The 26633-nt window shown below is 38.3% G+C and overlaps 1 protein-coding gene across 1 annotated transcript in view; it reads left to right on the top strand.

The window, feature by feature from the left end:
* Positions 1 to 6030: 6030 nt before the first annotated feature.
* OBI1 (ORC ubiquitin ligase 1) overlaps positions 6031 to 26633 on the top strand; it is a 42426-nt gene continuing 21823 nt past the window's right edge. Inside the window, exons 1-4 of the mRNA XM_028106130.2 lie at positions 6031 to 6145; positions 18327 to 18462; positions 20528 to 20619; positions 23586 to 23834. Of these exons, the coding sequence (XP_027961931.1) occupies positions 6074 to 6145; positions 18327 to 18462; positions 20528 to 20619; positions 23586 to 23834 (549 nt within the window). The 5' untranslated portion in view covers positions 6031 to 6073. The remainder of the gene's footprint in view (positions 6146 to 18326; positions 18463 to 20527; positions 20620 to 23585; positions 23835 to 26633) is intronic.

Here is a 26633-nt window from a genome sequence, read left to right as displayed (position 1 = left end):
GTTATGAGTTGAATTGTGCTCCCCACCCCATTCATAATGTTGAAGTCCCAACCCTATTATGTCAGAATGTGACCTTCTTTAGAAATAAGGTCATCACATCTTAATTAATTAAGCAAGATAAGGTCATACTGAAGTAGGGTGGGTTCTTAATCCATGACTGCCATCCTTATAAAAAGGGGAAATTAGAAAAAAAGGAAAATAAATAAAATAAAAAGGGGAAATTAGAACACAGACGTGCCCACAGAGAGAATGTCATGTAAAAATGAAGGCAGAGATCTGAGTGATGCTTCTACAAGCAAGGAACTCCAAAGAATGCCAGAAAACCACCAGCTAGGAGCAAAGCATGGAAGAGATGCTTCCTCACAGACTTCAGAAGTAACCAGCCCAGTGACACCTTGATCTCAGACTTCTAGCCAGTCTCAATTTTTTACCTTTAGCATCTGTCACTGTGCTTGAGCCACAGTTGGTGTTAAATAGAGGCTTGTAGAATAAATTCCTGAGGTACAAAATTGGTTGATATAGATTAGTAGGGATTCAGAATTTGAAAGTCAAGGGGGTTATGAGGAGGCTGGGGTGACAAGAAAAGCATCATGAGTGAGATGAAAGTTGACATTTGTTCATCATGAATATAAGGAATGCCATGAGGGGAAAAAGAAGTAAAAATCACAGATCAAAGAGTTGAGGATGATGAGATATGGGGAAATGAAGCCATATCTTAAATAACACTTGTAATAAATGATTCAGTGGCTAAAACAATGACTGGGAGTGTTGAGTGTGTAAAGGAGGTGTCAGATGCTTTACCTAAAAAGGGTAAAACAACTTGGCCAGACTGCAGCCAGCTGCTGATGATTCTATGGCCAACTGCAGGATGCCTTTGTGGGAAAGGTGTCCTCCGAATGCAATTATTCATAGGGCTTGAGTAAATAACATGAAAACAAGGGTCTGGCTTTCGGTTCTTTTTTTTGTTTTAAGATTTTATTTATTTATTTGAACGAGAGGGAGAGACAGAGAGCACAATCAAGGGAAGTGGCAGGCAGAGGGAGAGGGGGAAGCAGGCTCCCCGCCAAGCAGGAAGTCCATGTGGGGATCCCAGTCCCAAGACCCTGGGATCATGACCTGAGTCAAAGACAGATGCTTAACAGACTGAGCCACCCAGGCACCCCTGGCTTTTAATTCTTAATGGAGGATCTCACCTTGGAAGTTAGGGCAAAAAGGAATATGGTCTGTCAGGCAATTTAAAGACAAAAGCAGTCAGGATCTCAGAGCAGGGTTCCCTATTCTGTTACTGTGGCAAACGCCACAACTTCTTTGTATTTGTGGTTCCTGTTACAATATTCCCGGAGATAATGTTTCCTTTATTTATTCTCTAGCATTCAACAAACATTTGTGAAGTACCACTTAGCCTTAGGTGGAACTAAAATTTTCTTTTAAAAATTACCTAATTTAAAACAATCACCCAATTTGCAACATTTTAAAATATTTAAAACTGTAACTTGCTGTGTCACAATGCCAGAGGCTAATCCACAATAAGAACACCTAGAAGAGAAATTACTGTAGGAATAGGCACTTGATGGTGAAATAGAAGAGTTGGGCTCCGTAGTTCCATTGATAAAGTGGCTTATTAATAGTACAGTGGTGGGGTCTTGGCTGGCTCAGTTGGCAGAGCATGTGACTCTTTATCTCAGGGTTGTGAGTTCAAGCCCCACTTTCCGTGTGGAGCATACTTAAAAAAAAAAAAAAAAGAAAAGAAAAAATAGTACAGTGGCTGGCACCTCAAGGGTAGTCAGCCAAGTGGTTGTTGAATGAACAAAAGTAGACAGGGATTCATAGCTGAGTACCAGGCTCTTAGATCAGTGCCTGCCACGTTAAAAAAAAAAAAAAACTTTAAATACTTGTGGAATAATACATAACTTCATTCATTCATTCATTCATTCATTCATTTTGCAATCACTTATATTGTGATTTACATACAAATTTGACATGTAGATTCAGCATTAAAACCTCATCTGCTACTCTAGAGGGCAAGATTTGGTTCTAAGCCAATGCAGTGTAACTTTCCCACTGGAAGGACGGCTCCATGAGACAGAACTTTGTTGCAGTTAGTTGTTTCTTAATGTTTTTAGTAGAAATACATTATACAAATTCATGTTAACTTCCAGTAGTCTATTTAAAAAAAAAACTTGTAAGAAAAACTTCGGCTATAGTAACAAGCATCTTTCATGCCACCATCCTGAGATATTTTAGCTCAGAATTCCCAGCCTATGAGAAGACTGTTCTATGCTTGACGTCCATGTAGCTGGGCCAGCACCTATGATTATTTTTTTTTAAATCCAACTTCTATGAGTTTCCTCAGTGTTAACCACAATCCAGGTGGCGGAGTATAAATTTAAAACAAACAACAACAGGGGCACCTGGGTGGCTCAGTCGTTAAGCGTCTGCCTTCAGCTCAGGTCATGATCTTCGGGTTCTGGGATCGAGCCCCGCATCAGGCTCCCTGCTCAGTGGGAAACCTGCTTCTCCCTCTCCCACTCCCCCTGCTTGTGCTCCCTCTCTCGCTGTGTCTCTCTCTGTCAAATAAATAAATAAAATCTTTAAAAAAAAACACACAAACAACAACAAAAAAGATTGTGTTTCAGGATTGAAAGATAAATGTAATCTGAAATCAATATTTATGAAGTTGTGATTAATTGACTGATGGCCAAATGATTACAAAACGTCTGTCTGAAACATCTACTCAAATTTATTAGCTTTGACCAAAAAAATTAAAAAACAATCTGAACTGGGTCAATGAGAGAATAATGCATGCCTAATCAATTTTTAATAGCACTTAAGATTTTATATTTTTTTAAACTTGCTTTTAAATAATTTATCATAAAAATGAATCTGATTTAAACAAGGGGTAAAAGGTGTTCCATAGCTATTTGATGGTTTTCTTAGCAAAGAAATTCAATTATGACTGACTTTTTATTACCGAACTCCTTTATTAATAATAATACATCTTGCACTTACACAAAGGCAACGGGCCAACAATCTTAGAGAATCCAAGTAAGATCTAGGATTTAGCTCCAAATCTACCATTTTCTGGTGGTTTACCTTCAACGTCTTCATCTGTGAAAGGAGAGACCTGCATAAAAACCTGTAAGATTCCCTCTAGTTCTAAAAGTTTATAGTTCTAAGAATTTAGGGGGGTTTAACCCATTCCAGGTGCTATATCTGATGGTACCCCTCAGGTCACAGGACTCTCCATAAGGCTACTAAGAAGCCAAGACACAGATTAAGCACAAAGTCAAGGAGCCATATAATCTTTGTTTTCCTATTAGAGTAATAGCAACATTATTTAACAATTTTGGCCAAATGACATCTGTTTAGAACGTGATTTGTCAACAAAAAGAAATGCTGTTCTTAGAGCAGAGGGAAAGGATAGTTCCTGGCCTTAAACCATTGTATTATTAAAAGTGATGCCTGGGAATTGGTCTGGAATCAGTTTGGACCTAGAGATAGTCCTTATCAGCCCATATTGCTAACAATATTATTTAGATGTGCGTGTGTGTGTGTGTGTGTGTGCACACGCCTATTCACAAGCATTAGTAAACAAAGCAGGTATATTTTGGTATGATCCTATTTGTGCTTATGCACAAATATATGAATTAAACTGTTTGTAAGGATATGCTTTAGAATTTAATAGTGATTACCACACAGGATAGGAAGATGAGGCATAAGTACAGAAGAACTTTTGCTTATTATTTTATATATTTATAAATGGCTTAATTTTCTTAAGACAAGCCTTATTATTTTTATAATTAGCAAAAAAGCAACACAGTCTTCCATTTTGCAGTGAAAAACAAGTAAAGACAATGTTTAAAACAGCCCGAGTCTGTAGCTAAAGAAAATATTACCTTTTGTGGAATAGTCACCTAGTACCAGATACTAGAGATAAATCAAGACGCAATCTCTGACCTCAAAAAACGGTCTGTTGTGGGGGCAAACACATAAACAACCAACTATAATACGATGTGATCAGCACAGAAATAACTATATGGACAAACTACAACAACAGCACGAAGGAGCTGTGACAATGATAGTGAATGGGGAAAGAGAGGCTGGGAATACTCTAGATTTTAACATTCTACTTAAAATGTACATTACAATTTTTTAAACTCACTTTGTGACTATTAACACCAATCACCAAGGTGATTAACAAGAAATGAATCTTCTCCATTAACAACGGAAAAGAATTTTTTAAAAAATTGTCTTCAACATGTCTCCCTGCTGCACTGTTTCCAGGGATGGATGTGAGAGGCAGAACATTCTCAGTCCTACATCCTACTCAGAGGGTGGCAATGACAGGTCCTAACATACCATCTTAGGTATCAGTGAGATGAGAACAGGGAATGGACAAGGTGAGAGTAGGGAAGAACACTGCAGGATGAGGAAAAGGTGAAACTTGAATGACAGTGGGTAATAAATGACCTGGAGATTTCTCATTCTGAAGTCTGAGATCTAGGGACAGGAAAGATATATTAGCAAAACATGTGAACTCCAAACCGCATAAAAATATTATTTCAAACAGCCAGAAAATAACCAAACCAGGTGACTTTATGCCAGGCATTTTGAAAAAGTGGCCATTAACCAAACAAGCGATGTGACTATTTTGCCTAATTCTCCAATTCCAAACAGATGATGGCCTCCAATTCCAAGGAAATGAAGTTTTGAGCTGTTTGGAAGAATTCTCACTGTTGTCTGTGAGGCGATTTTGAACTGGACTTGGGCTTCTTTAGGTGAATTACTGGCTGGTCCAGTCCCATTATTGTCTGTTTCTTTGAAACAGGATAGTAAGCATACATTGACCTCATTTAATACACACATGCACACGCACTTTACCAAAACTGAAGCTAAGAAGCAGAGAGGTCAAATAAATTGTCTGAAGCCAGTAGAGTAGGAAGTTGTCGGGGCAGGGAATGCTACCCTACGGGTACAGGTCCAGAACCCCTTTCCTTTGACCACGTGCTTCTCGTGATCATACTCTTTTTCCGAAAGATTACCAAAAGTCGTTCCATTGGTTTTGTTTCTAAAACTCCCTACTCACAAATGGTATTTGTTTGCATAAATTAATTACATTGGCTCTTTCTCACTTAAAGTTAGTTGCTGTTAAATTCCAAATCTGTTATATTCAAGATTCATGTAGGGACTTCTAGTTTTTCTTTTTCACTGGTAGAAAATGCTGACTTAGAACCTCACACACTGTCCTTCCGAGTTCTACAGCTCAATGATACATACCTTACCCAACACGCACCTGAAAGGAAGGCTTTAAACGCTTGTGCAAGTGCTTTCCGGGAATGTGGACGCCTGGCACTATCTGCAGCTTTCTCACTGGTGGGTGTAAATCAGAGTCCGTGGCTCGGACCCTTAAGTCTCTGTTAGAAACCACAGAAGGGCCAACTAAAAGAATGTCTTCAGGGAAAGTTGCGATAAAATGTTAACCTGTCTCGGAAACAGACCAAAAGACAATCACTGTTGCTTTTAAGGGACATTACATCATTTCAGAATGGAAAAAGACCTGAGAGCGGCAGAAAGTTGTTTTGAAAAATTAAAATATATAGATAACATCTTTTCTCTTCCTGTTTTGACTGCGCCATGTGTTTGCAGACTGTGTAGGGTTTAATTTTTAGGCGGAAAACTCCCCCTCCACCCTCTGGGAAAGAGTAAGGCATTTAAAATCGCCTTCCCCATCTTCCTCTCGGCCCCGCACTTTTTCATTTAAACTTTCAGGATCCTCCATCAATGCCTGTAGTATACTGCCTTCCTTCTTATTCTCAAGGATCTTGCAGCTCCCCAACACGGGAATTTTTTTTTTAAGGAAAGGAAGGAAGGGAGGAAAGGAAGGGAGGGAGGAAGGAAGGAAGGAAGGAAAGAAAAGCCGTGGTGACCGCGCGTTTCGAAAGCGCGTTTTCGTTTCCTCTCCCGGCGGGCTGTGGCCCTGCCGGGCTGCCGTAGCCGGCCTCGCGCGGCCCCAGACGCGGCGAGGAGCCGCCGTCGGCGGGACTTCCGTGTTGGCGGGATTCTGAACGCTGCCATGGCTCAGACCGTGCAGAACGTTACATTGTCGCTCACTCTGCCCATCACGTGCCACATTTGCTTGGGGAAGGTAATGGGTGATTCTGGGCACTTCTACGTTACAGGGTCGGGTATGAAGTCGTCCTCCGGAGCCGAGGGCGGTCTCCATGTGGCGGGGACGGGGCGTGAGGCGCCGAGATGGGTGCAGACGCTAACCCGCGTTCTCCTCAGGCAATGGGAGGCCGCGTCCTGGGGGACGGCAGCGCGTCGTGATTACTGGGTTCATCTGTGTGCCTTTTGGAGAAGGATGACAGCGTCCTGGGGTCTGAAGGGAGGGCGGCCAGGCTGTTCTGCCTCCGCCGGCGGCCTCACCCGGCCGACTCCGGCGTCGAAGGAGGCCTCGTCAGAAAGGAATCTCAACAGTATTTTACGCCCCTTTGCCACCCGTGTGGCGTGTGGTGAAGCCCATTGAAGCACGTTTCCTGGGAGCCTTGCCTAAGATTCCTTCGTTCCCTACACAAGTTTAATGTTTCTGTCCTTGGGCCTGCCTGCAGTGCTAGTTGGGGAGTCTTTTCCATTTCCAACCTCCTTTCCTTTGCTTAACCCAGCCGTGTCCTTTGCTCTGGGTTCAAAATTTGAAAAGTAAATAGTACCCGCCCTTAAGTGATGTTTAAAAATGAAAGTCATGGTCTTTTATTCCAAGAACGGATCAGCGATGAGATAGAATACCCTCTCTTTGTGTTGCAAAAGGTACCTAATGTGTTTGTGAAATTAGGAGAGAGTAGTTCTGAATTAGAAACGGGATTTTGAAGGTTCTAAAGCATTTGTCTGCTCTTTCGTTTCCGTTTGTGCCTCCCATTCGGTTTTCAAAAGAGCATTTCTTTAACGCATAGATCGAGAAAAGAAGATACTATGTATGAACAATGAGCTTTTTCTCCACCCTGAATTGTTTTTACGTTTGTGGTGTGTCTGTGTTTACCCTGAAATGCAGACTGAAACTACAGCCGCATATTTAGAATTGAGACATACGAACTTCAGAGAGCAAACATTTGAGTGCCAGCCAACACGATCATCTGCCTTAGGTGTTGGGGTTCTGTGTGAATTTACTGAGTTCCAGAATAGGAAGTCAGGCTTGGAAGCAACTGATAACTTGATATCCCTCAGAATGAAATGCCAAGGAAATAGCAGATGTGCTGTGAGAGTATATAGGGGATGGCGTGATCAATTCTGACTGGAGAGATCAAGGATGGCTGCATGGAGGGTGGTATTTGAGCTGGCATTTGCTGACACTGCCTACTTACATAGCTGGGAGGAGGAGATGATGTTGTGTTTGCTCTTCTACATTTGGTTTCTGACATGAAGTTCCCACAAGTATATGTTAAATTCTGAGTGAATATGCTCCCAGCAATAGCATTAAGAGCTGATAAAAATATCTTGGGAAATAATTTTCACTTGGTCTTAGTTGTATGCTTTATATCTGTTTCCATTAGTTTAGTTAATAGGCCCTTTTGCAGTTGTGTTGAAAATGTGTTCTGCCTGGTTGATTTTCCATACCTATGCTTTCTGTGTGTAACAGAAATGATTCTAGTAGAGTACAGTGCTTTGAAGATTACAGAATGCTTTTGTATGTATTTAATTACTTCATTTACTCTTCTCACCAGTGCTGTGAGATAGATAGGTTGGTTGCCCCCCCCCCTTTTTTTTTTAACATAAAACTAAGGCTTATAGTCTCTGGTTTGAACCTTTGTCGTTATCATTTGTGTCTTCAGTAGATTAGTTCCTAAAAACTCACGTGAGCAGACACTCTTGGGGGTCTCCTTCCCTCCCTCCCTTCCTTCCTCTCTCTCTCTTTTTCCTGTATTTGTTGGCTGTGTTCTAAAATGAAATCTGCTAATAAGAGATTAACGATTTGTGAACTGTCATCTTTTTCTTCTACTATGGAGGCATAAAGGTGTGGTGGTTGAAGGCCTGAGTTCTGTGTTCAGACTGCATGAGTTCTAGCTTCTTCCATTTACTAGTTGTATGACCTCATTCAAGTTACTTAACCTCTTTCAGAGCAGTTTCCTTATCTGTAAGATGGGAATAGTAGTAGTAGCAACATCCTTCCTTGCATTTTGGGATGATAAATCAAGTAATTCATATGTAGTGCTTAGCATAAGGCCTGGGACAGAATAATATTCAATAAATGTTTACCTTTAGTGTGGGTGCTGAGACAGGCCCTCCTATGAGCAGACCAACCTTTCAAGTAACTGTTCTTTCCGGTGGCTTTCTGAGGCAGTGCATTTACTTGGTGAAGATTTGCTTTCCCAATGGAGTGAGTTTATTCTAGAAATTGCCACAGGATGTCCAGAGGTTTTAACTGGTTTCATATAACTGTTGCCTTTTGTATAGTTAAAGCAAATCTGATCTGCTTGGACCATTTACCCTCCCCACATACTGGTATTTGTGGGATACTGGAGATAGCATAACCTGGGGTAGTAGGTTCCCATTGTTATTTCCACCTCCCTGACACAGCATCTCTGGCCAACTCTGAGATCTACCTTTAAGGTCCTTTTTGCCTAGCCCTCTCCCAGATAACCATTCTTTTGCCAACCTCATTATTTGTCCCCAAATCTCAACATCAGCAAGATTATCTGTCTCCAAATCTCACCATCAGCAAGATCCTTTTCTTTTGCTTGTTCAACAGAATTAGGGGCCATTATCCCTGAAAGGTCACTGTAAAAAAAAAAAAATGCATATTACTTTAAAGGAGAAGGTTGGGGTAGGAGAGACCTCAAATCTAAATGGATAATATAGATGCTGATTGGGATGGGAGAGAATGGAAAGGTAAAGAAGTAGTGGAGATAGCCTAAGTATGCACATTGTCAATACTTTGTCTTTTCGATACAAATGTTCTTAAAATTGGACAGTTTAGACATTTTGCATTTTCTGCCTGTCTCTACCCCAGTCTTAAAGGTGGATTCTCTCTGCGCAGTAACGTTTAGCAACCTTGCCAGTATCACAAGAGCTCTGTGTGGCTTGAAGAAGGTCGGTACACATCCTGTGGGAAGAGTTTTATGGAACATATTTTCTTGCCTGTTTCTCCTTAATTTTTTCCCTTTGCCTTGGACTAGTGGGCCAGCAAGCAGAAATATAGGAATGATCTAGTTCAGGATATCTGTTAAATGACATTTTGGTCCTGGCATCAGATTGCTACAGACCAGTTTATCTCAGGATAATTCGAAATTAGGATTCAAGCTGTGAAATCAAATGATTGTTGCATGTAATACCCTTATTGACTTTGCATTTTTTCATGAGTAACATGTCTCCCAATGTGGCCCATATTTAGTTTTATGAAAGGATGAAGGAGGTTCTAAAGTGAAATGCCAAGCAACTAGACTTCTGATGCTGTTTAACATTAGTATATTGTATTCAGTTATTCCTCACTTGAGTATGAGTCCAGTTTAAAATATATTTTAAATATTTAAAATAAATATAAATAAGTGAGAGTATTTTGAAATCATTTGGAAAGGAGTTGAAATTGAGGTTTGAATATAAGCGGAATGGAATTGTGTTGGAATGAATGGATATGATAGTAAATCTTTAACTAAAGACTATTTTTCATTTGGAAGGGAATCAAGCTTTATGTAGCTCCACAATATTAAGATTTGTACTTATGTAAGGGCAAGCTCTCTGGCTGAAATAATCTGAGATGAAATCAGCTTCCTTAGGATGTGGGGTGTCTGTTTCTTGTAGAGTCCAGTAATAGGGTGGACTGCTTCCAGCTTAGAGTACTACAGGAAGAATCCTTTTTTTTTTTTTTTCAGGGAGGACTCCTTGCCTTGCTTTCCACCCATATTGTTGATTAAAAATGTTGACAAGGTAAGGCTAGCTACAAAGCTTTATGCAACTTTGAGTCCTCATTATAGGTTGACTAAATTCATTCATCAGTGTTCATCAGAGGCTGTTGATTGGCTAGCAGGTTATCAGCCTCAGTACACTGAGCCCACATTTGAGTCCTGACTGCCTCTCAGTTCCCAAGAGTGGATTTAAGAACCAGCCTTGTACATAACTGTCACAAGTAATTTGCTTTGAAAAAAGCCATATGGACTACCATTTTTCTCTTTTCCAAATTAAGTTTAAAGAATGCAGACACTTTAAAAAATGTATAATAATGTGGGTTTTTTTTTTAACATACTTAGAGCATAATAAAAAATTCACTAAAAAAAAGTGTTGATATATCCTAATAATTTTAAGGTTGGTATGTAATAGCTAGCATACTTACTAAACAAATAAGATTCCTGAAAGCATTCCAAGTAGGGATTAAGGTAGGGGAGGCAAAAATGTATTACCTTTCCATTTACCTGGATAGAAATGGGGACCCGGACCAATAGGCATTAAGCAACTTAGTTCTCAGGATAACACAGTTTTAAAGTTCTAGGACCGAAATTTTGGTCTAGAGCCAAAGATTTCTTGAAACATAACAAGAACAATCCAGAAATTTTATTTTTGAAAAGTTTCCAAATTCCCAGAGTTGGTGATGGTAGGGGAGCTATTAGCATCATTTCTATACCTCAGCCTTCTTTTGCACAGTCTTTCTAGGTTTTGTCTCATGAAGCCCATAAAATGTTGACATAGGTGCAAGATAGAATATTATTTGAAGAAAGATTAGCTCTAGTCTCTAGCAAAGGTGATAAGAGACAGAGGAGTTGACTTTTAAGTGTGATTGCCAGGCTAGTTGGTTGTCTTTCCTTCCCATCACCTCCATCAGTGCCCCTTTTCTGTAGCCTCTACTGATCCCAAAGTCTTGATCCTAATCTTTTGCTTCTTTCAGGCATGTGCCCTCTATTTCTTACTCTCAGACTATTGTTTACTAACTCTACCCTAAGGAAGAAAAATCTATTTCTTAGTTGAAAGAGCACTCAATTTCAGCTGAGTCACATTGAATGATGGTTAAATACTGGTTCCGCCACTTATAACCTGTATTATTATTTCCTTGAGTCTCAGTTTCCACAGCTGAAAATGAATTTGATACTACCAAGGCCATTAGGTTATTTGGGAAATTCATGTGAATATCCTAGACCAGTGGTTCTCAAAGGGGTGGGATGGATTTCATCCCCCAGGGATATTTGGCAATGCCTAGAGATGTTTCTGATTGTCTCCAGGGGTGTGCTAGTTATGTCTAGTGAGTAGAGCCCAGGGATGCTGCTAGCTAAACATTCTACAATATACAGGAAAGCTCCCTACAACAAAAAGTTCCTCAGTCCAAAATATCAGTAGTCCTGCATTGGGCTCCCTGCTCAGCGGGAAGCCTGCTTCTCCCTCTCCCACTCCCCCTGCTTGTGTTCCCTCTCTTGCTATATCTCTCTCTGTCAAATAAATAAATAAATAAATAATAAAATCTTAAAAAAAAAAAACCAAACTGAAACATCTTCAAATAAAAGAAATGAAAACTATGCAGTAGAATTACAGATTTAGGGTTAATCTTTCTGCACCTAGGACTGCCCCACTCAGGCCCATTCCAGTGATAAGAGCCCACTTTTTATACCTTGCTTTCTCTTATCTCTCTCCTCTTCCTTCCCAGCCTCAGGGAGTATTACCCTAGAATATCATTTTGACATGCTTACTCCAGATGAGTTTGGCATTGTACACGTTACTTGCTGTTGTCATCTTGCATTTTTATTTCGTAAGAATACTGTTTTATTGCCACAGATCTCATTTGAGAGTAAATTGGATATAAAGTCTAATAACAGGCAACTTATGACTATTTCCATATCTCAGTAAGATTATATTAAGGAAAATTATGTGCGTGTTTAGGTATTGTATATACCAGGATCTGGGTAGAGGAAGTGGGGTGTACAGGAATTGAGGGAGGGCTAGATTCTTTGTATTTTGCTCCTGTAGGTTACAGTCAAATAAATAAGAAGTCATTTGTTTTAGTAGTTATTTATTTATAGATTTCGCTTCTCCTAAGCTAAATTTAAACCATTGTTTAGAAATCATCTGATAAGTACTTGTTCCAAAGAAGTGAATTAGTCTACTCTTTAAAACTCCACCACAATGACAGTGACAATACCATGTATCAAACAGTGAAAATGATTCTCCTGTGGGTGGCATTGCCAATGGTCTTAGCAGAGAGAGCTAAGTAGTCTGCCTGTGATTGTTCTTCTAAAGAGTTTGGCATATTAAATGGGAAGTTTAAATTTTTGCTTTTACACAGTTTGTTAGTGGCCATTGACCTTTTGCTTCTTGAGACACTTTTAGGAACATTATTTCAGCCTTTCATTTTAATACATCAGAATTCAGTTTTATTAATCTTAGAGTGTGTGAGGCATTATATCAGGTGCTGTAGGTGAATACAAAGATGAGCATGCCCATCCCCTGACCCTAAGGAGCCTGAAATCCAATTGGGAAGCAGGATGTAAACCACTTTCTAAGTACAGTACAGAAAGAAATGAACATTAAATCAATGCATAAGGAGTACCCTTATGAAAATCAGAGAAAGACCCAGTTAATTTTAAAAAGGATTAATGAAGGCCTTGCAGAAGAGAGAGGTAGCATTTGATTTTCATCTTAAAAGGTGGAAGCGACTCTATTTTGATTGGGGAAGCTGGAGACCAGCAGGTTATATCAAGCCAAGAAATGAGAGCACAATAAACAGGGAGCTTCCACTGTTCCTATTAATTTGGTGAACATCAAGTAGATCTGTGTGGTTGAAGTGTAGGTTATATCAAGTATTGAAATAGAAGGTCAGTATTGAAGTAGCAGATGAGAGGGCTGTTTAAGAACCAGATTATGTTCTTTGAATGCTAAAAATTGTGAACAGGGAAAAATCATTGCTGTTTTGCAGGAGAACAGTGAAAGCTGCTGATCCATATTTTAGAAAGATAGCTCTGGCGTCAGTAGGAAAGGTGGACAGAGGGGCGCCTGGGTTGGCTCAGTCAATTAAGCCTCTGTCTTCGGCTCAGGTCATGATCCCAGGGTCCTGCTTCAGGCTCCTTGCTCAGCGGGGAGCTTGCTTCTCCCTCTCCCTCTGCCCTTCCTCCTGCTTTTGCGTGTGCGTGTGCACGCACTCTCTCTGACAAATAAGTAAAAAATCTTAAAAAAAAATAAGTGGACAGAAGTGAATATTTGGAAGCCAGGAAGCTTGGGTGGGAGGAGGTCATTGCAATAGGTCCATGGGTAAAAGAATGAGAGCCTGAACTCATTGAGGTGAAGATGGAAAAGAAGGGATAGATGATAGGTAAAAGTAAAACAAAGCAAAAAACATTTTGAGGTAGATTTGCCAAATTTTGACAATTCTAGGATGTAATTTTTCATACTATAACTTTTTTGAAACCTGGCTGTATCAAGTGATGGCATCTTACAGTTGTAATTGGCACATTTTTCATACTTTTTTCTTAGTGGTACAGAAAATATTGGTCCATCTTAAAATCTCTGGCCACTTAGACTTGATACATGATACCACGATTTGATGACCAACTGGATGGTGAGGCTAAGTGAAAAGGGTGAGACAGACAGCTCTGAGTATTTTAGTTCAAGTAACGAGGTGGTAGTGCCATTACCTTAGATAAGAAGGAGTGCAGGAGGAGGAGCAAATGTGTGGAGGAAGCCAAGTTTGGGTTTGGACATGTTATAATTGAGGCAGCTACAAGATCCTTACATGGAGTTGGCTCTGAGGCACAGATATAGTAATACTGTTACCTTTTCTTTTCTTTCTCTTTTTTTCTTTTTTTGAGGGATTGCTATCTGGAACCCTCTGTGTTTGTATCTTTACATTATTAAATCTTAATGCCTGGATGAAAAGTATACTAAGTTAAGCCATTATCTTCAGAGACAGAAACCGATGATCATTGTAACTAAAGGGCTTACCCAAGGTCAAACAGCTCAAGTGGCCCAGCTGGAGTTAGCCCCAGGTTTGTCTCTCAAAACCTAAGCTCTGCCACTTACTGAAATCCAGTTACAAGAGGATTCTCAGGAGTTGTCATAGAAAAGATGTTAACATCATGTGATACATGAGATTAAGAGAGAAAATAGAACTATGCCAGATAAGATGGCCCAGGAAAAAACATTAAAGAAAGCAGCTGTACCAACTCTGGTATTTTGACTATAAGTATCTCTCTGATCCTCTTTTCATCATACCTACTCTCCAGCATTACTTCAGCCTTATCAAGACCAATTCGTTGACTCTGTGAATATCACTTTTTCACTGTCATCATTACCATTCATATACTCATGTCCCTTGTTAACCATGGTCATTTATTATCATCAGTCCCTTGTCTCTCTCTTTCTTCTTGGCAAAAACCCAACTCTGGGTAAACCCATCTACTTATTTGCTTCCTGCCTGAAACTGAACAGGTAAAAATTGGTAAGAAAAATAAACACCTGTGTTAATTGGTTTTTGTTTATAGTAAAAATCACAGATCTCAAAGAGGAACTCAGCAATGTTTGGCAATCCTGCTATATGTAAATTACTAGTAAATTTACTTTCTCCTTTTTCAAAATACTGCTTTATTCTGTTTTCTCAAGTTGATATCCCTACCCACTTCTCACTTTCAGCTGGGAATCTCACCTCATATTTAATGATTAAAATATAAGCAATTGGAATAGTTAGAACATGAGTTCTCTCATTTTTCCATCAACAGATCTTCTAACCCCTTTGCATTTGTTCTCATACCCTTGGCCTTCCCTTTTGTTACAATGAAAGACAGATCCTCAATCCCGTAAAAGCCAAAACCTTTGCTTTGTGCTTTGGATTTCATTCCCTCTTGACTTCTTAGGGACTTTGCTGCCTGTGGCTCTAATCCCTCCTCTTCTTCCTCCGTCATTAATATCCCCTCTTTACTGTGTCATTCTCATTGGCATCTCTTACCATGGTCTTAATTCTTATGCTCACTCCTTCACAGCAAAACATGAAGGAATTGTCTATATTCTCTGTTGTCACTTAACCTTTCCCTGTCTTTCTCAACCTTCAGTCAAGTTTCCATTCTTACCATTTACTGAAGCAGCGCTTGTCAGTAACAGATCACAATGACTTCCATGTAATTTAATCGTATAGTCATTTCTCTTTCCATATCAGGCTCATTCTTTTTCTTCTCCTTTCCTCTCTTCTCCCCTCTCCTCTCTTCTCCTCTCCTCCCCTCCCCTCCCTTCCCCTCCCCTCCCCTTTCCTTCCCTTTCCTAGGCTTTGTGCCCAATGAGGAGCCTAACACAGGACTTGATCTCATAACCCTGAGGTCATGACCTGAGCTGAAATCAAGAGTCTGACGCTTAGTTGACTGAGCCATCCAGGCACCCCAAGCTCATTCTCTTATCATTTGACATGCTTGGCCATTGTCTTCCTCTTGAAAATCTCTTTTCTTGGCTTCTTTAAGACCGTACTCTCCTGTCCTCTGGCACAGGCCCCTCTTTCTTAGGTCCCTTTGCTGGCAGTTCCTTCTTTTCCTTCCTCTGCTTGCTGGAATGCCTTGTCTCAAGCTACTCTGCCCATGGAGGGATCTCCTCCAGTCCTGTGGATTTAAATGCCATCATATTGGGTGCCTGGGTGGCTCAGTCATTAAGCATCTGCCGTCGGCTCAGGTCATGATCCCAGGGTCCTGGGATCGAGTCCCACATTGGGCTCCCTGCTCGGCGGGAAGCCTGTTTCTCCCTCTCCCACTGCCCCTGCTTGTGTTTCCTCTCTCACTGTGTCTCTCTCTGTCAAATAAATAGAATCCTTAAAAAAAAATAATAAATGCCATCATATTTATGCCAATGATTCTCAGACCTTCTCTTCCTCCATCTTTCTCACCTTAGTTAGTGATAGCATCAACCACTGAGTTATCCAAAACCATCTCTTAGATTGGGGAGATAGTTAACCTTTGTTGTGGAAGCAGTTACATAGAAAGTACTGATTGCCTTTAAATGTGCTTCTAATGAGGGAAGCCTCTAAGAAGTAGGAGAGCATCTTGAATCTTTTTAAATGTGCACAGTTTCATGTTTTGACCATTGGCTTTCATCCATTTTAGATGAGTTCATGACTTAAAAAAAAGAAATTATATCACTGCTCTTAAAGTCCAAGGACATAACTTTTCTTTCTTTACTTGAGTTTCTTAATTTAGGGGTACACATACTTCTAGGAGTATAGTAGGAATTTAGGGTGTGTGTGTGTGTGTGTGTGTGTGTTGCAGAAAGCTATAGAATAGATTGGGCAGTACCTTTCTGGTATTTAGTTTTGAGAAATTTTTTGTTCTTAAAACATTTCATGACTTTGAAGATGAAAACACCCACGAATATATGATGGTGAACTTGGACGAATTACATGACTTTTTAGGAAAAAACAGGACCTGTAAAGGAAATTTAGACTTGTCTGCCTCTTGAGACTCTGACCAGGAATACCTTCTAGATAAACATTCACTCCTTGCTGTAGGTAGGAGCACGTTGGAAGAAGAGTATGAGAAGCTGTCCTTCGTATCTTATTCATTCATTCATTCATTCAGATAAGTTGAACTGAATGAATTAGAATTCGTTTCTCCAAGAGGAAATCTAAATGAATGCTGAATCATCTTTTCTGTTTAGTTTTCATATGTTAATGTGCATAATCAAGGGAGCATCTCAGTGTTTAGAAAGCCACACTAAGACCAAGGAGTTCTTTACAGTGACACTTAAAATGATTTCCTGCCTGTCTGGATCGCCATACATCTGTGATTTCTTTAAGGTAGAGACCCCTTTCAAATTAATGAATACACACTATCTCTCTGAGGCAGACATAGAGCAGCGTAAGTGTTTTCTCTGCAGAAAGTGGTTTGTGACCCAGCAATTGCACTGCTAGGTATCTGCTTCAAAGATACAGACATAGCACATGCACCCCAACGTTCATAGCAGCAATGTCCACAATAGCCAAACTGTGGAAGGAGCCGAGATGCCCTTCAACAGATGAATGGATAAAGAAGATGTGGTCCATATATACAATGGAATATTACTCAGCCATCAAAAAGGGTGAATACCCACCATTCACATCGACATGGATGGGACTGAGGCGATGATGCTAAGTGAAATAAGTCAAGCAGAGAAAGACAATTATCGTATGGTTTCACTCATATGTGGAACATAAGGATAGCACAGAGGACCACAGGGGAAGGGAGGGCAAACTGAAGGGGGAGAAATCAGTGAGGAAACAAATTGAGGGTTTCAGAGGGGAGGGGGTTGGGGGAGGAGGTGGTGGGTGATGGGTATTAAGGAGGGTATGTGTTGTGATGAGCACTGGGTGTTATATGCAACTAATGAATCATTGAACACTACATGAAAAATGATGTACTATATGGTGACTAACTGAACATAATAAAAAATAAGCTGGAAAAATTTTAAAAAAGTGGTTTGTGGTGGTTCTGTCTCTTCTCCCTCTACTTTCTCTGTTTTCTCTTAATCTTCTGATCTCGAGTGTAGAAGGACTCTAAAATGGTATTTTTATTATTATTATAACAGGAAACTATTGAAAATGCTATAAAGTATTTTGAGTCCACAGTAACATTACCTTGTGAATCAAGTGAAAGCCTAAGCATTTCCATGTTATTTTGGTTTTTATTTTAAAATTTTTGCTACTTGAAGAATTTTAAGTTATTATTCCTCCGGCAGTTCCCTAATTAATGTTAAATACTGTCTTAATAGCAATTACTAATCCAGTGAGTTTTTATTGAGTACCTACTGTGTACTAGGCTGTCTTCTAGGCGTCAGAGATTTAGGAATGAATGAAATGAGGGAAGTTCTTGTTCTCATGCAGCTTCCTTTCTAATAGGAGAGATAGACATTAAATGTGTAAACAAACATAACATCAGATAGAAAACTAAAGTAACTTCTTTCTTTTATTTTCTGTCTTATAAAACAGCTACACACAGAACACCTAGTTAATCCTGACCGAGCCGCCTAATTTCTTCACAATTTGGTTTCCTTGTGAGGTATATTTAACTGTGTTAAATACAAAACAGGACTATTTAAAACAAAACAAAAACACAGAGAAAGTAATGTGAAAGCCCTTTGTAAAATATAAGACTATATAAATGTAAAGTATTAGTATTTGTGCTTATATAAATGGAGTCAAAGATTTTTATATTTAGTGCATGTCAGTATTTCTGTCAGCATTGTTTGTTGTTTAAATTATAAACCAGTGTTTTTATAAATCCTGAATAATTTCCTCTTAAAGCACGTACTCTGCTCTACTCTAGAGAAACTATTTGTTTGCTCTAAACTAAACTTACTGGGATTCTCCCAGTTATGACTATTGCCCTGTACTAAAAGTAGTGTTTCTTTTTTCAAAGGTACGCCAGCCTGTCATATGCATCAACAACCATGTATTTTGTTCAATTTGTATCGATTTGTGGTTGAAGAATAATAGCCAGTGTCCAGCTTGCAGAGTCCCCATCACGCCTGAAAATCCTTGCAAAGAGATTATTGGTAAGGGCCTATTTTATAAACGCATAAAAACAGATTTGAAACAATTTCTAAATAGTGTATATTTGGAGAAAGACTAAAATAGACAATTTTCATGGTTGTCATTTTGCCACTGTCATACGGATGGATTGGTCATTTGTATAATCTGTAAATGAACGCATGAGGGGCACAAGCCACTATGAGAAATCTTAGAGCCTTGTGGAACTAACATTATGGTAAGAGGCTATGCATGTGAACCAAGATATTAATGGTTTAAAGGAGCAGGTGCTAAAGGTCAAAGAGGCCCATAGAGTTCAGGCAAGGAAGTTCAGCTGGGAATATCAAGAAAGGCTTCATAAAGCACGTGGCCTTAAGAGATTTAAGAATGGATAAAATTTCAACTGGTAAAGATTAGGGAGGGCATTTTATGCAGAGAGAATAGCATGAACTGAGGATTAGAAGTAGGAAAACACAAAGAATGTTTTTAGAAATGATCAGTAGTTAAGTTTGGTCTGACTACTGAAATAAGACTGAAAATATAAATTGAGACTTTAGTGCAGAGAATCTTGAATAATAAACTAATTCAGGGACTTGCTCTGTGGGTGAAAAGAAGAGTAGAGTGAGCCGATGGTTTTGAACAAGGGAGTGGCAAGATCCAAAATGTGCTTGAGGAATGATATGTGAGTTGGGTTGAAGGGGAGAGACACAATGTGAGTATGTCAGGTAGGAGGCTCTAGCCCAGTTAAGGGGGAATGTGAGTCTGGTTTTAGGACAAAAAAGAACATTCAGTGTGATACCAGTGTGGGTAAAAGGGAGATAAAACTTGAACTAGAAGATCCTTGAAAGATTAAACATTTAAAGAGCGTTTTTAGTGTTTGGATTTTATTCTCTTCATTAAGTTATCATTCTTAGATTGCAGAAATTAAAATGATTTTTACTTGTTTCTGCTTTAGGAAAAATTAAAAGTGAATCTATCATTGGCTACGTATAGAAAACACTTTTCAGAAAACGTAAGAAGTCATTGTAATAATCCCAATTTAGGGAAAATGGACTTAGTAAGATTTTTACAGTGCAAATGGAAAGGAAGATAAATACCAGAACAAAAGAAGAGAACTAGTAGGACTTTGGAGCTAAGAAATCCAAAGGAGGAATCAGAGATTATTCCAAGGTTTCTTTCTTGATACCTGGGTGAAATCTGGTAGAGGAATATTTTTCTGTGTGAACTTTGATGATTAAAATAATTTGAATGTGTTTTCCCCAGCTTCTCTTCACATACCTTCTCCTGCCTTCATATCTAAGTGATATTTCATAAATTCAGTCAAGTAAAATAGTTCATTCATCTTGTATTTGGATAGAATGTCCTGAAAAAGAACATCTGTAAAGTGCCTTTGCTGTCATGATACTAAGAGGTACAAAGAAAGTAACCACAGCATAGGTGATGAGCTCTCAGAAAGAATTCATTTTGAGTGTATTTGTATTGCGTTACGGGCATACAGTTAATGCTGTGATTCATAATCCATTGTAACTGGGTTGTTAGATTCAGTTAAAAGATGCATTAATCTTTTCATTTGTGTTACCAGTAACTAGGTATGTTTGAATACTTCGGTTATAATAATATATATATCATAATATGAACACATATGTATATATAGATAGATAAACATATTGGATAATTATTTATGTGAAATTTAAATTGATAATATGGATAATATATTAATTGGTTAAATATAAATATAATCATTAGTTTTATTACCACTTAACAGTTGCTGGTATTCAAATTTTGCAGTAGTCCAAATGTGATAATTAACAAAATACAGCCTTTGCCTTCATTGAGTTTATTATAATAAGATACACAGGTAAGTAAACACCCATGATATTTTACTGAAGGTATTATGGCGTTATTTGATACTTATCTTTTCTCTAGATTGAGATAGAGAAAAGGCCTAGGTGGCAGCCCCAAGTGTGTATATAAGGGAAAGGGTAGAAATTAAGCTGGAGAACTATGTAAGACAATAAGAAAACCGTTTATCTTTGTTTTCATACTGCCTAAATCAGAATAAAAGTTAGATTTTTTTTTTCCCCCTTGTAGGAGGAACAAGCGAAAGTGAACCTATGTTAAGCCATACAGTCAGGAAGCACCTTCGGAAAACTAGACTTGAGTTACTCCACAAAGAGTATGAGGTAAATAATAATTATAATTTAAAATGAGGACAACACTGAATTCAAGCTAAAACTTAGCTATCTCAGTCTCTGGACTTCTTAGAGTAAATATCCAGTGAAATCTTATTTTAAATGCTATTTTAAAAATATCTTACTTGGGGGCGTCTGGGTGGCTCAGTCGTTAAGCGTCTGCCTTCGGCTCAGGTCATGATCCCAGGACCCTGGGATCGAGCCCCGCATCGGGCTCCCTGCTCCTTGGGAAGCCTGCTTCTCCCTCTCCCTCTGCCGCTTCCCCTGCTTGTGTTCCCTCTCTTGCTGTGTCTCACTCTGTCAAATAAATAATTAAAATCTTTAAAAAAAAAAAAAATCTTATTTGAGGGGCTCCTGGCTGGCTCAGTAGAGTATGTGACGCTTGATCCACAGGATCAGGAGTTCAAGCCCCATGTTGGGTATGGAGCCTACTTAATATCTTATTTGATAATTTTTTTTTCTTTTTCCCTTTTCTATTTCAAATAGAAGACAGGAACAAATATAAGCATTTTTTTTTCTTTTTTAATTTCAAATTTGTCCTCAATAGACACATCATTTTGTAAGTATTTTCTCCTCAAGTTGGGAGAGAAAAGAAACCCTCTTCTGAAAGTCAGTCTTCCAGCCCCCACAGGGCATTATGAATGCTCTGGTAAATAGTGACTGTAACTTTCATTCCATTTTGTTTGTCTATAAATTCCCTGATAATTCTGTGCCTGATTAGTTTTTGTAAAATAAATATACCTATGTCAACTACCAGCAAAGAGATTTTGGTGTGAAATATGCTTTTTTCCTTTTTTCCTTTTTTTTGCATGTTAACCAGTGAGGTTATTGTTTTTGATTTTTAATAAAAATTGTGTATATTTGGGGAACCTGGGGGGCTCAGTTGATTAAGTGTTTGACTTCATAGGCCCAGGGTCTTGGGATGGAGCCCCATGTAGGTCTCCCCGCTCGTGCTCAAGCTCTTTCTCTGTCTCTGTCTCAAATAATAAAATTTAAAAATCTTATATATTTATGTGCCCACAACATGATGTTTTGCTATACATATCCATAGTGAATGATTGTGCTAACTAATGATTGTGCTAGCTAATAACTAACATAGCCATCTCCTCACGTACTTCTATTTTTGTGTTGAGAGCACCTGAAATCTACTCTGCTAGCAAATTCCAGTATTCAGTACAGTATTAACTGTAGTCATCATGCTGTACATTGAGAGCTCTAGACTTATTTATCCTACATAACTACAACATTGTACATATTGACCCATCTCCTTTCTCCCACCTCTGCATTTCCCCTACCTCCCCACCCTGGGTAACCACTGTTTAACTCTCTGCTTATATATATCCAGGTTTTTTAGATACCACATATAAGTGAGATCATGCAGTAGTTTTCTTTCTTGTGAAGGCGATTTGATATGGTGATGGAAATTTTCCAAATTAGCTTCATGCTAATGGAATATGTATGTTTTGGATTTTTTTTTTTAATGTTTTATTTATTTATTTGATAGAGAGAGAGTGCGCATAAGCAGGGGAAGTGGGAGAGGGAGAAGCAGGCTCCCTGCTCAGCAGGGAGCCCAATGCAGGGCTCAATCCTAGGACCTTGGGGTCATGACCCAAGCTGAAGGCAGATGCTTAAGGGACTGAGCCACCCAGGCACCCCTGGAATATGCATGGTTTTGAATAGTAACCATTAAACCCAGTTGTTATTTTATGTTGACTAAAGAGAGGGGATGTTATCAATCTCTTATTTTAACACAAAATATTTTTAAGTTAAAGTATATACATGGAAACTGTTTCAGTTGCCTCAAAAATATTTTGAAATAAAGTGGGGCATAAATAAATGACTGCATAAATGTTCGTTCATATATGTTTTCCAATTCATATTTGTTTATTAATGTATTAATTCCAACAAAAAACTTACTTTCTTATTTTAAATAATGCAATTGAATTTGACATGTACTGTAATTTAAAATAATAAATAGTACTGTCTGTTAACTCTAAAATGTATTCTTACATAATTAATATTTATCATACTTAGGTATTAATCAGATTAATCCTTTAAGAGTTCACTGGCATATTGAACTACTTGGAGTTTATTTTCTAACAACAGAATTTCTAACAATCTTAGTTTAAGATGAAATATCTATTATAGATTAATAAATGGTATCACAAAAAAGAGTTCTAGACCAAATGTTTAGTAATTGGATTTAAGACAGCAGTTCCAGATGGGGAAAACTAATACTTGAAATAGTCACAGTGGTAATTGAAGAATGAGAATATAGAAAAGTTAAAGTAAAACTAAAAATTAACCACATGTATTCTGAAGGAAAGTGGAAGGATATGGTACAGGGTTACACTCTACTTCAAATGCAGAAGCAAAAATGTAAACATCAAAACTGTTGTGACCTTGATCAACACTGTCTTTTTTTAATTCCCCTTACTAAAGCAATTAAACATGCCTAAGAATTTTCTTCTGCGGAATCTACTTCCTTGTTGAATTCACGTGACTTGTCTTGTTTTCTGGCTTTCTTCAATAAAATCAAAGATTTGACATTTTTATTTTTATTTTATTTATTTTATTTTTTTTTAAGTTGGCTCCATGCCCAGTGTGGAACCCAGTGCAGGGCTTGAACTCATGACCTTGAGATCGAGAGCTGAGCTAAGATCAAGAGTCGGACGCTCAGCCACCTAAGCCACCCAGGCGCCCCAACATTTTTATTTTTTTAACCACAAACTATCACTGAATTAAAATGTGGAAATGCTAGCTTTTACCAGGGTCAAATACATTTTGAGAATTTCAGCTGTATGTGACTTTCTGCCTACAAAGCTATTCTGATGCATAATGAATCTGTGTACCTACAGAATTTTGAGTATAAAATTTAAAAACACATTGACTTCAGTTTAGCATATGTACGTGTTTAGGATCTGTATCTATCTAATGGCCATGCAATTCTTTTTCAGGATGAAATAGATTGTCTGCAGAAAGAAGTAGAAGATCTTAAGAGTAAAAATCTTAGCCTAGAGTCACAAATCAAGACTATTCTGGATCCTTTAACCTTGATGCAAGGCAACCAGAATGAAGACAAGCATCCAGTTGCAGATAATCCAAATAAAATTGACCCAGAAACTGTAGCAGAGTGGAAGAAAAAACTTAGAACAGCTAATGAAATCTATGAAAAAGTAAAAGATGATGTGGATAAGTTAAAGGAAGTAAGTTGTGGTTATTTTTAAAATTCTGTAGTTTTTAAAATTCTGTATTTTAAGTACCTTCAAAAGTAAAATAGCCATATTATCTTCACTCATTAGAAGATTTTTGGGGAAGGACAAAAATCTCTGGATGAGCATTTATAAGCAGTAGAACTTTTTTCCTTAAATGTCATTAGCTGCCAAGAAATACCAGGTCATTCCATTTGTGACCATAATTGAAGACTGTAGTGCTTTTGTATGAGTTTGCATCTTCTTGTAGAAGAGTGACATCAGTTTAAAGGATGTGTTTCTATTTCTTCTTTGTGGTTTGCCTTAATTTTTTCTTAAGCTTATGCCCTATATGCATAAAAACAAACGTATTCAATTCTCTACCTATAAAATGGAAGGTTTGGAACATATCTTTTCTAATACTACCATTCTCTGATTTTTAATATTGTAAGTAAAGACTGAATGACTAATTCCAAGGAAGCTTTGAGTAGCTGCTTTGGAATACTCCATGTAAGAAAGTATTGTAGCTTATGAAGTGGGTTCATTTTTTTCAATTATTCTTCCTTTCACCCAAGAAGATAAAGCATAGGTGGAAAAGGCAACCTCTAGGCTTTTTCAGTCTAGGAAAAGAGATGAGATCCATGCCGTCAGTATGAGAAGTTGTTATAATCAAGTGCTGTAGAGTTTTGTTGGCCAGAGGGACCAGGCTTTGGCTTTCATTTCAAGTTTATCCACAGCGGGAGTCCTCCGCAGCGGAGTCCTGCTTTGCTGAATGGAGTTGGTTTTGTGGTATCCATGTCCACAGCCTCCCATTTAACCTGTCTGCATTCACTTAAAATATTGTTACTGTGTTGAATTATTGAGTCCTGCCTCCTTGAAAACATTAATGAGCTCCTTAAAGAACTACCACCACATACTGCCCCCGGATCCTCAGTAAAGCTGAGTAGCATAGAAGTGTGCAACTTAGTGTAAATACTAAGTCGTCTTCACATACCTGCCTATAAAATAAATGTTTGAGCTCAGGAAAGGCCGTAATGAAAGAAGGGAACTTAGTGCTTTCAGAGAAAAAAGAAACTATGGATAGAATTACACTGAGTTTGTTACAAGTTTAGGGGAAGTGTGTAGTTTCTTTGGGTATTGAAGGCCAACATTAGCCGGTTGGTTTGTCCAAGAAGAGGATATAAGAAGGAAAGACAGCTGGAAAGTTACAGTATTTATTAATCTACTATGTCCCCTTTAACTTCCCTTCGTCTTCTTGAGCTATCATTAAGGTCTACGTGGTCTCTTTTATAGTTATTAAACTTCATTTAAATTTTTGGCAATAAATGGTTCTTTGAAGATGAGGATCTGTATGAAAACATTATTCTGGGCTTGTAAAAGTGGTGTAGGTGGTGTATGTGAAAGGAAAGTACATAAAACACAGTTTTTCTTTGCTCTTTTAAAGGTCACATGTTAAATTCAATACCCAAAGCTACACTGAGACCTCAGAATTATTTGGGATATTTAACAAGCCCATTTTGGATGCCTAGTGGTGGTATTAGGTAGTACTAGGCAATAAACGGGGGCACAAATGAATTAAAAAACGTGGAAGCAAAATTTGAATGTGAGGTACAAAATAACATACTATAAATCAAATACAGGAGTACAAAAGATTCAGACTACACAACATGATTGAAATGGACTTGTTTTCTGATGTTTCCAGGACTAGGTAAGTTTTGAAACCATTATGAGATCAGTATCGTTACGCAATCAGTATTGCAAATGCAAAATAGTTATGTGAAGTCCTAGGTGCAATGAATGGGCAGAACTTTGCGCTTTGTAATCTTGACCCACCTAAACCGAAAATACTTCTGATGGTTTAAAAAAAAAAAAGAAAAGAAAATACCTCTGATAGTTGAGGAACCAGCCAGTCCATAATGAGGATATTAGAGAGCCACAGGACTGATGAAAGACCTTGAAATGTAGTGATACAGTATGGAAGGGATGGGGAAGAGAAGTCAAATGAGTTTCTAATTTAAGCTTGTCATCATCATCAGAACGCATTCACTAAGTGCCTCTTCTTATGGTGCTGTGTTTGAGAGCTTAATTCATTGTGTGTGTGTGTAGGAGGAAGTAAATGACTTTCCTTGTATCTTCAGAGGGGCGGTAATAGTGTTTATCAGTCACTTAAAGAATTAACCCTCCACAGTACTGGTTAGTTTGCAACCATGAGGGTAAGTAGCTGTTCAAGAGCCCAAAAAGAACCTCCATGAGTGTAAGTGCAAGAGCTAGCTAGGCTTTGTGCCCAGAGAATGTTTTTTGCCCTTCCTCTGTTGTCATCCTCTTGGCGTATTTGTGTGTGGGTGGACGAGCAGTATAGTCAGAAGTTCTGGAAATTATTCAAAAACATTGGTCAAATTTTTGAAATCTGTTTTTAAGTCTTTTGGGTTAAGCCTTTTTGTTGACAGTTTTCGTGACCCATTCACTTTAAAATGTTTCAAATGTCAGTGTTCTAGTCAAACAAAATACATTTCTCTTGCCAAGTTAGTCAGATTGGTTTCTAGGCTAGGGAGTGTTATTCTTTGGGATTAAAAAATGCCATGACTGAGGAATTTAAATAGCTTTTAAGAAGACTCTAAAATTGAGGCACACTACTTTTTGTCTAGAATCAATATTCAACTTCTAAATTTTCTAGCAATTAATGTTTTGTTAGACAATTTTTAGGTATCATACAATTCAAAAAGAAAGTCATAGTTGGGATTTTTTTTAATCAAAAGAGAATTCTTAGAATTTTATTAGAAAATATTGACCCAATTTTGAGAGTCCCAGAAGTTG

This window comes from Eumetopias jubatus, unplaced genomic scaffold, assembly GCF_037043125.1.
Source record: "Eumetopias jubatus isolate StellerSeaLion01/CBP00866 unplaced genomic scaffold, mEumJub1_p1.0 scaffold_3, whole genome shotgun sequence".
Taxonomy (NCBI): domain Eukaryota; kingdom Metazoa; phylum Chordata; class Mammalia; order Carnivora; family Otariidae; genus Eumetopias; species Eumetopias jubatus.
The sequence above is the reverse complement of the archived record's forward strand: the minus strand, read 5'-3'. Positions and strand labels throughout refer to the sequence as shown.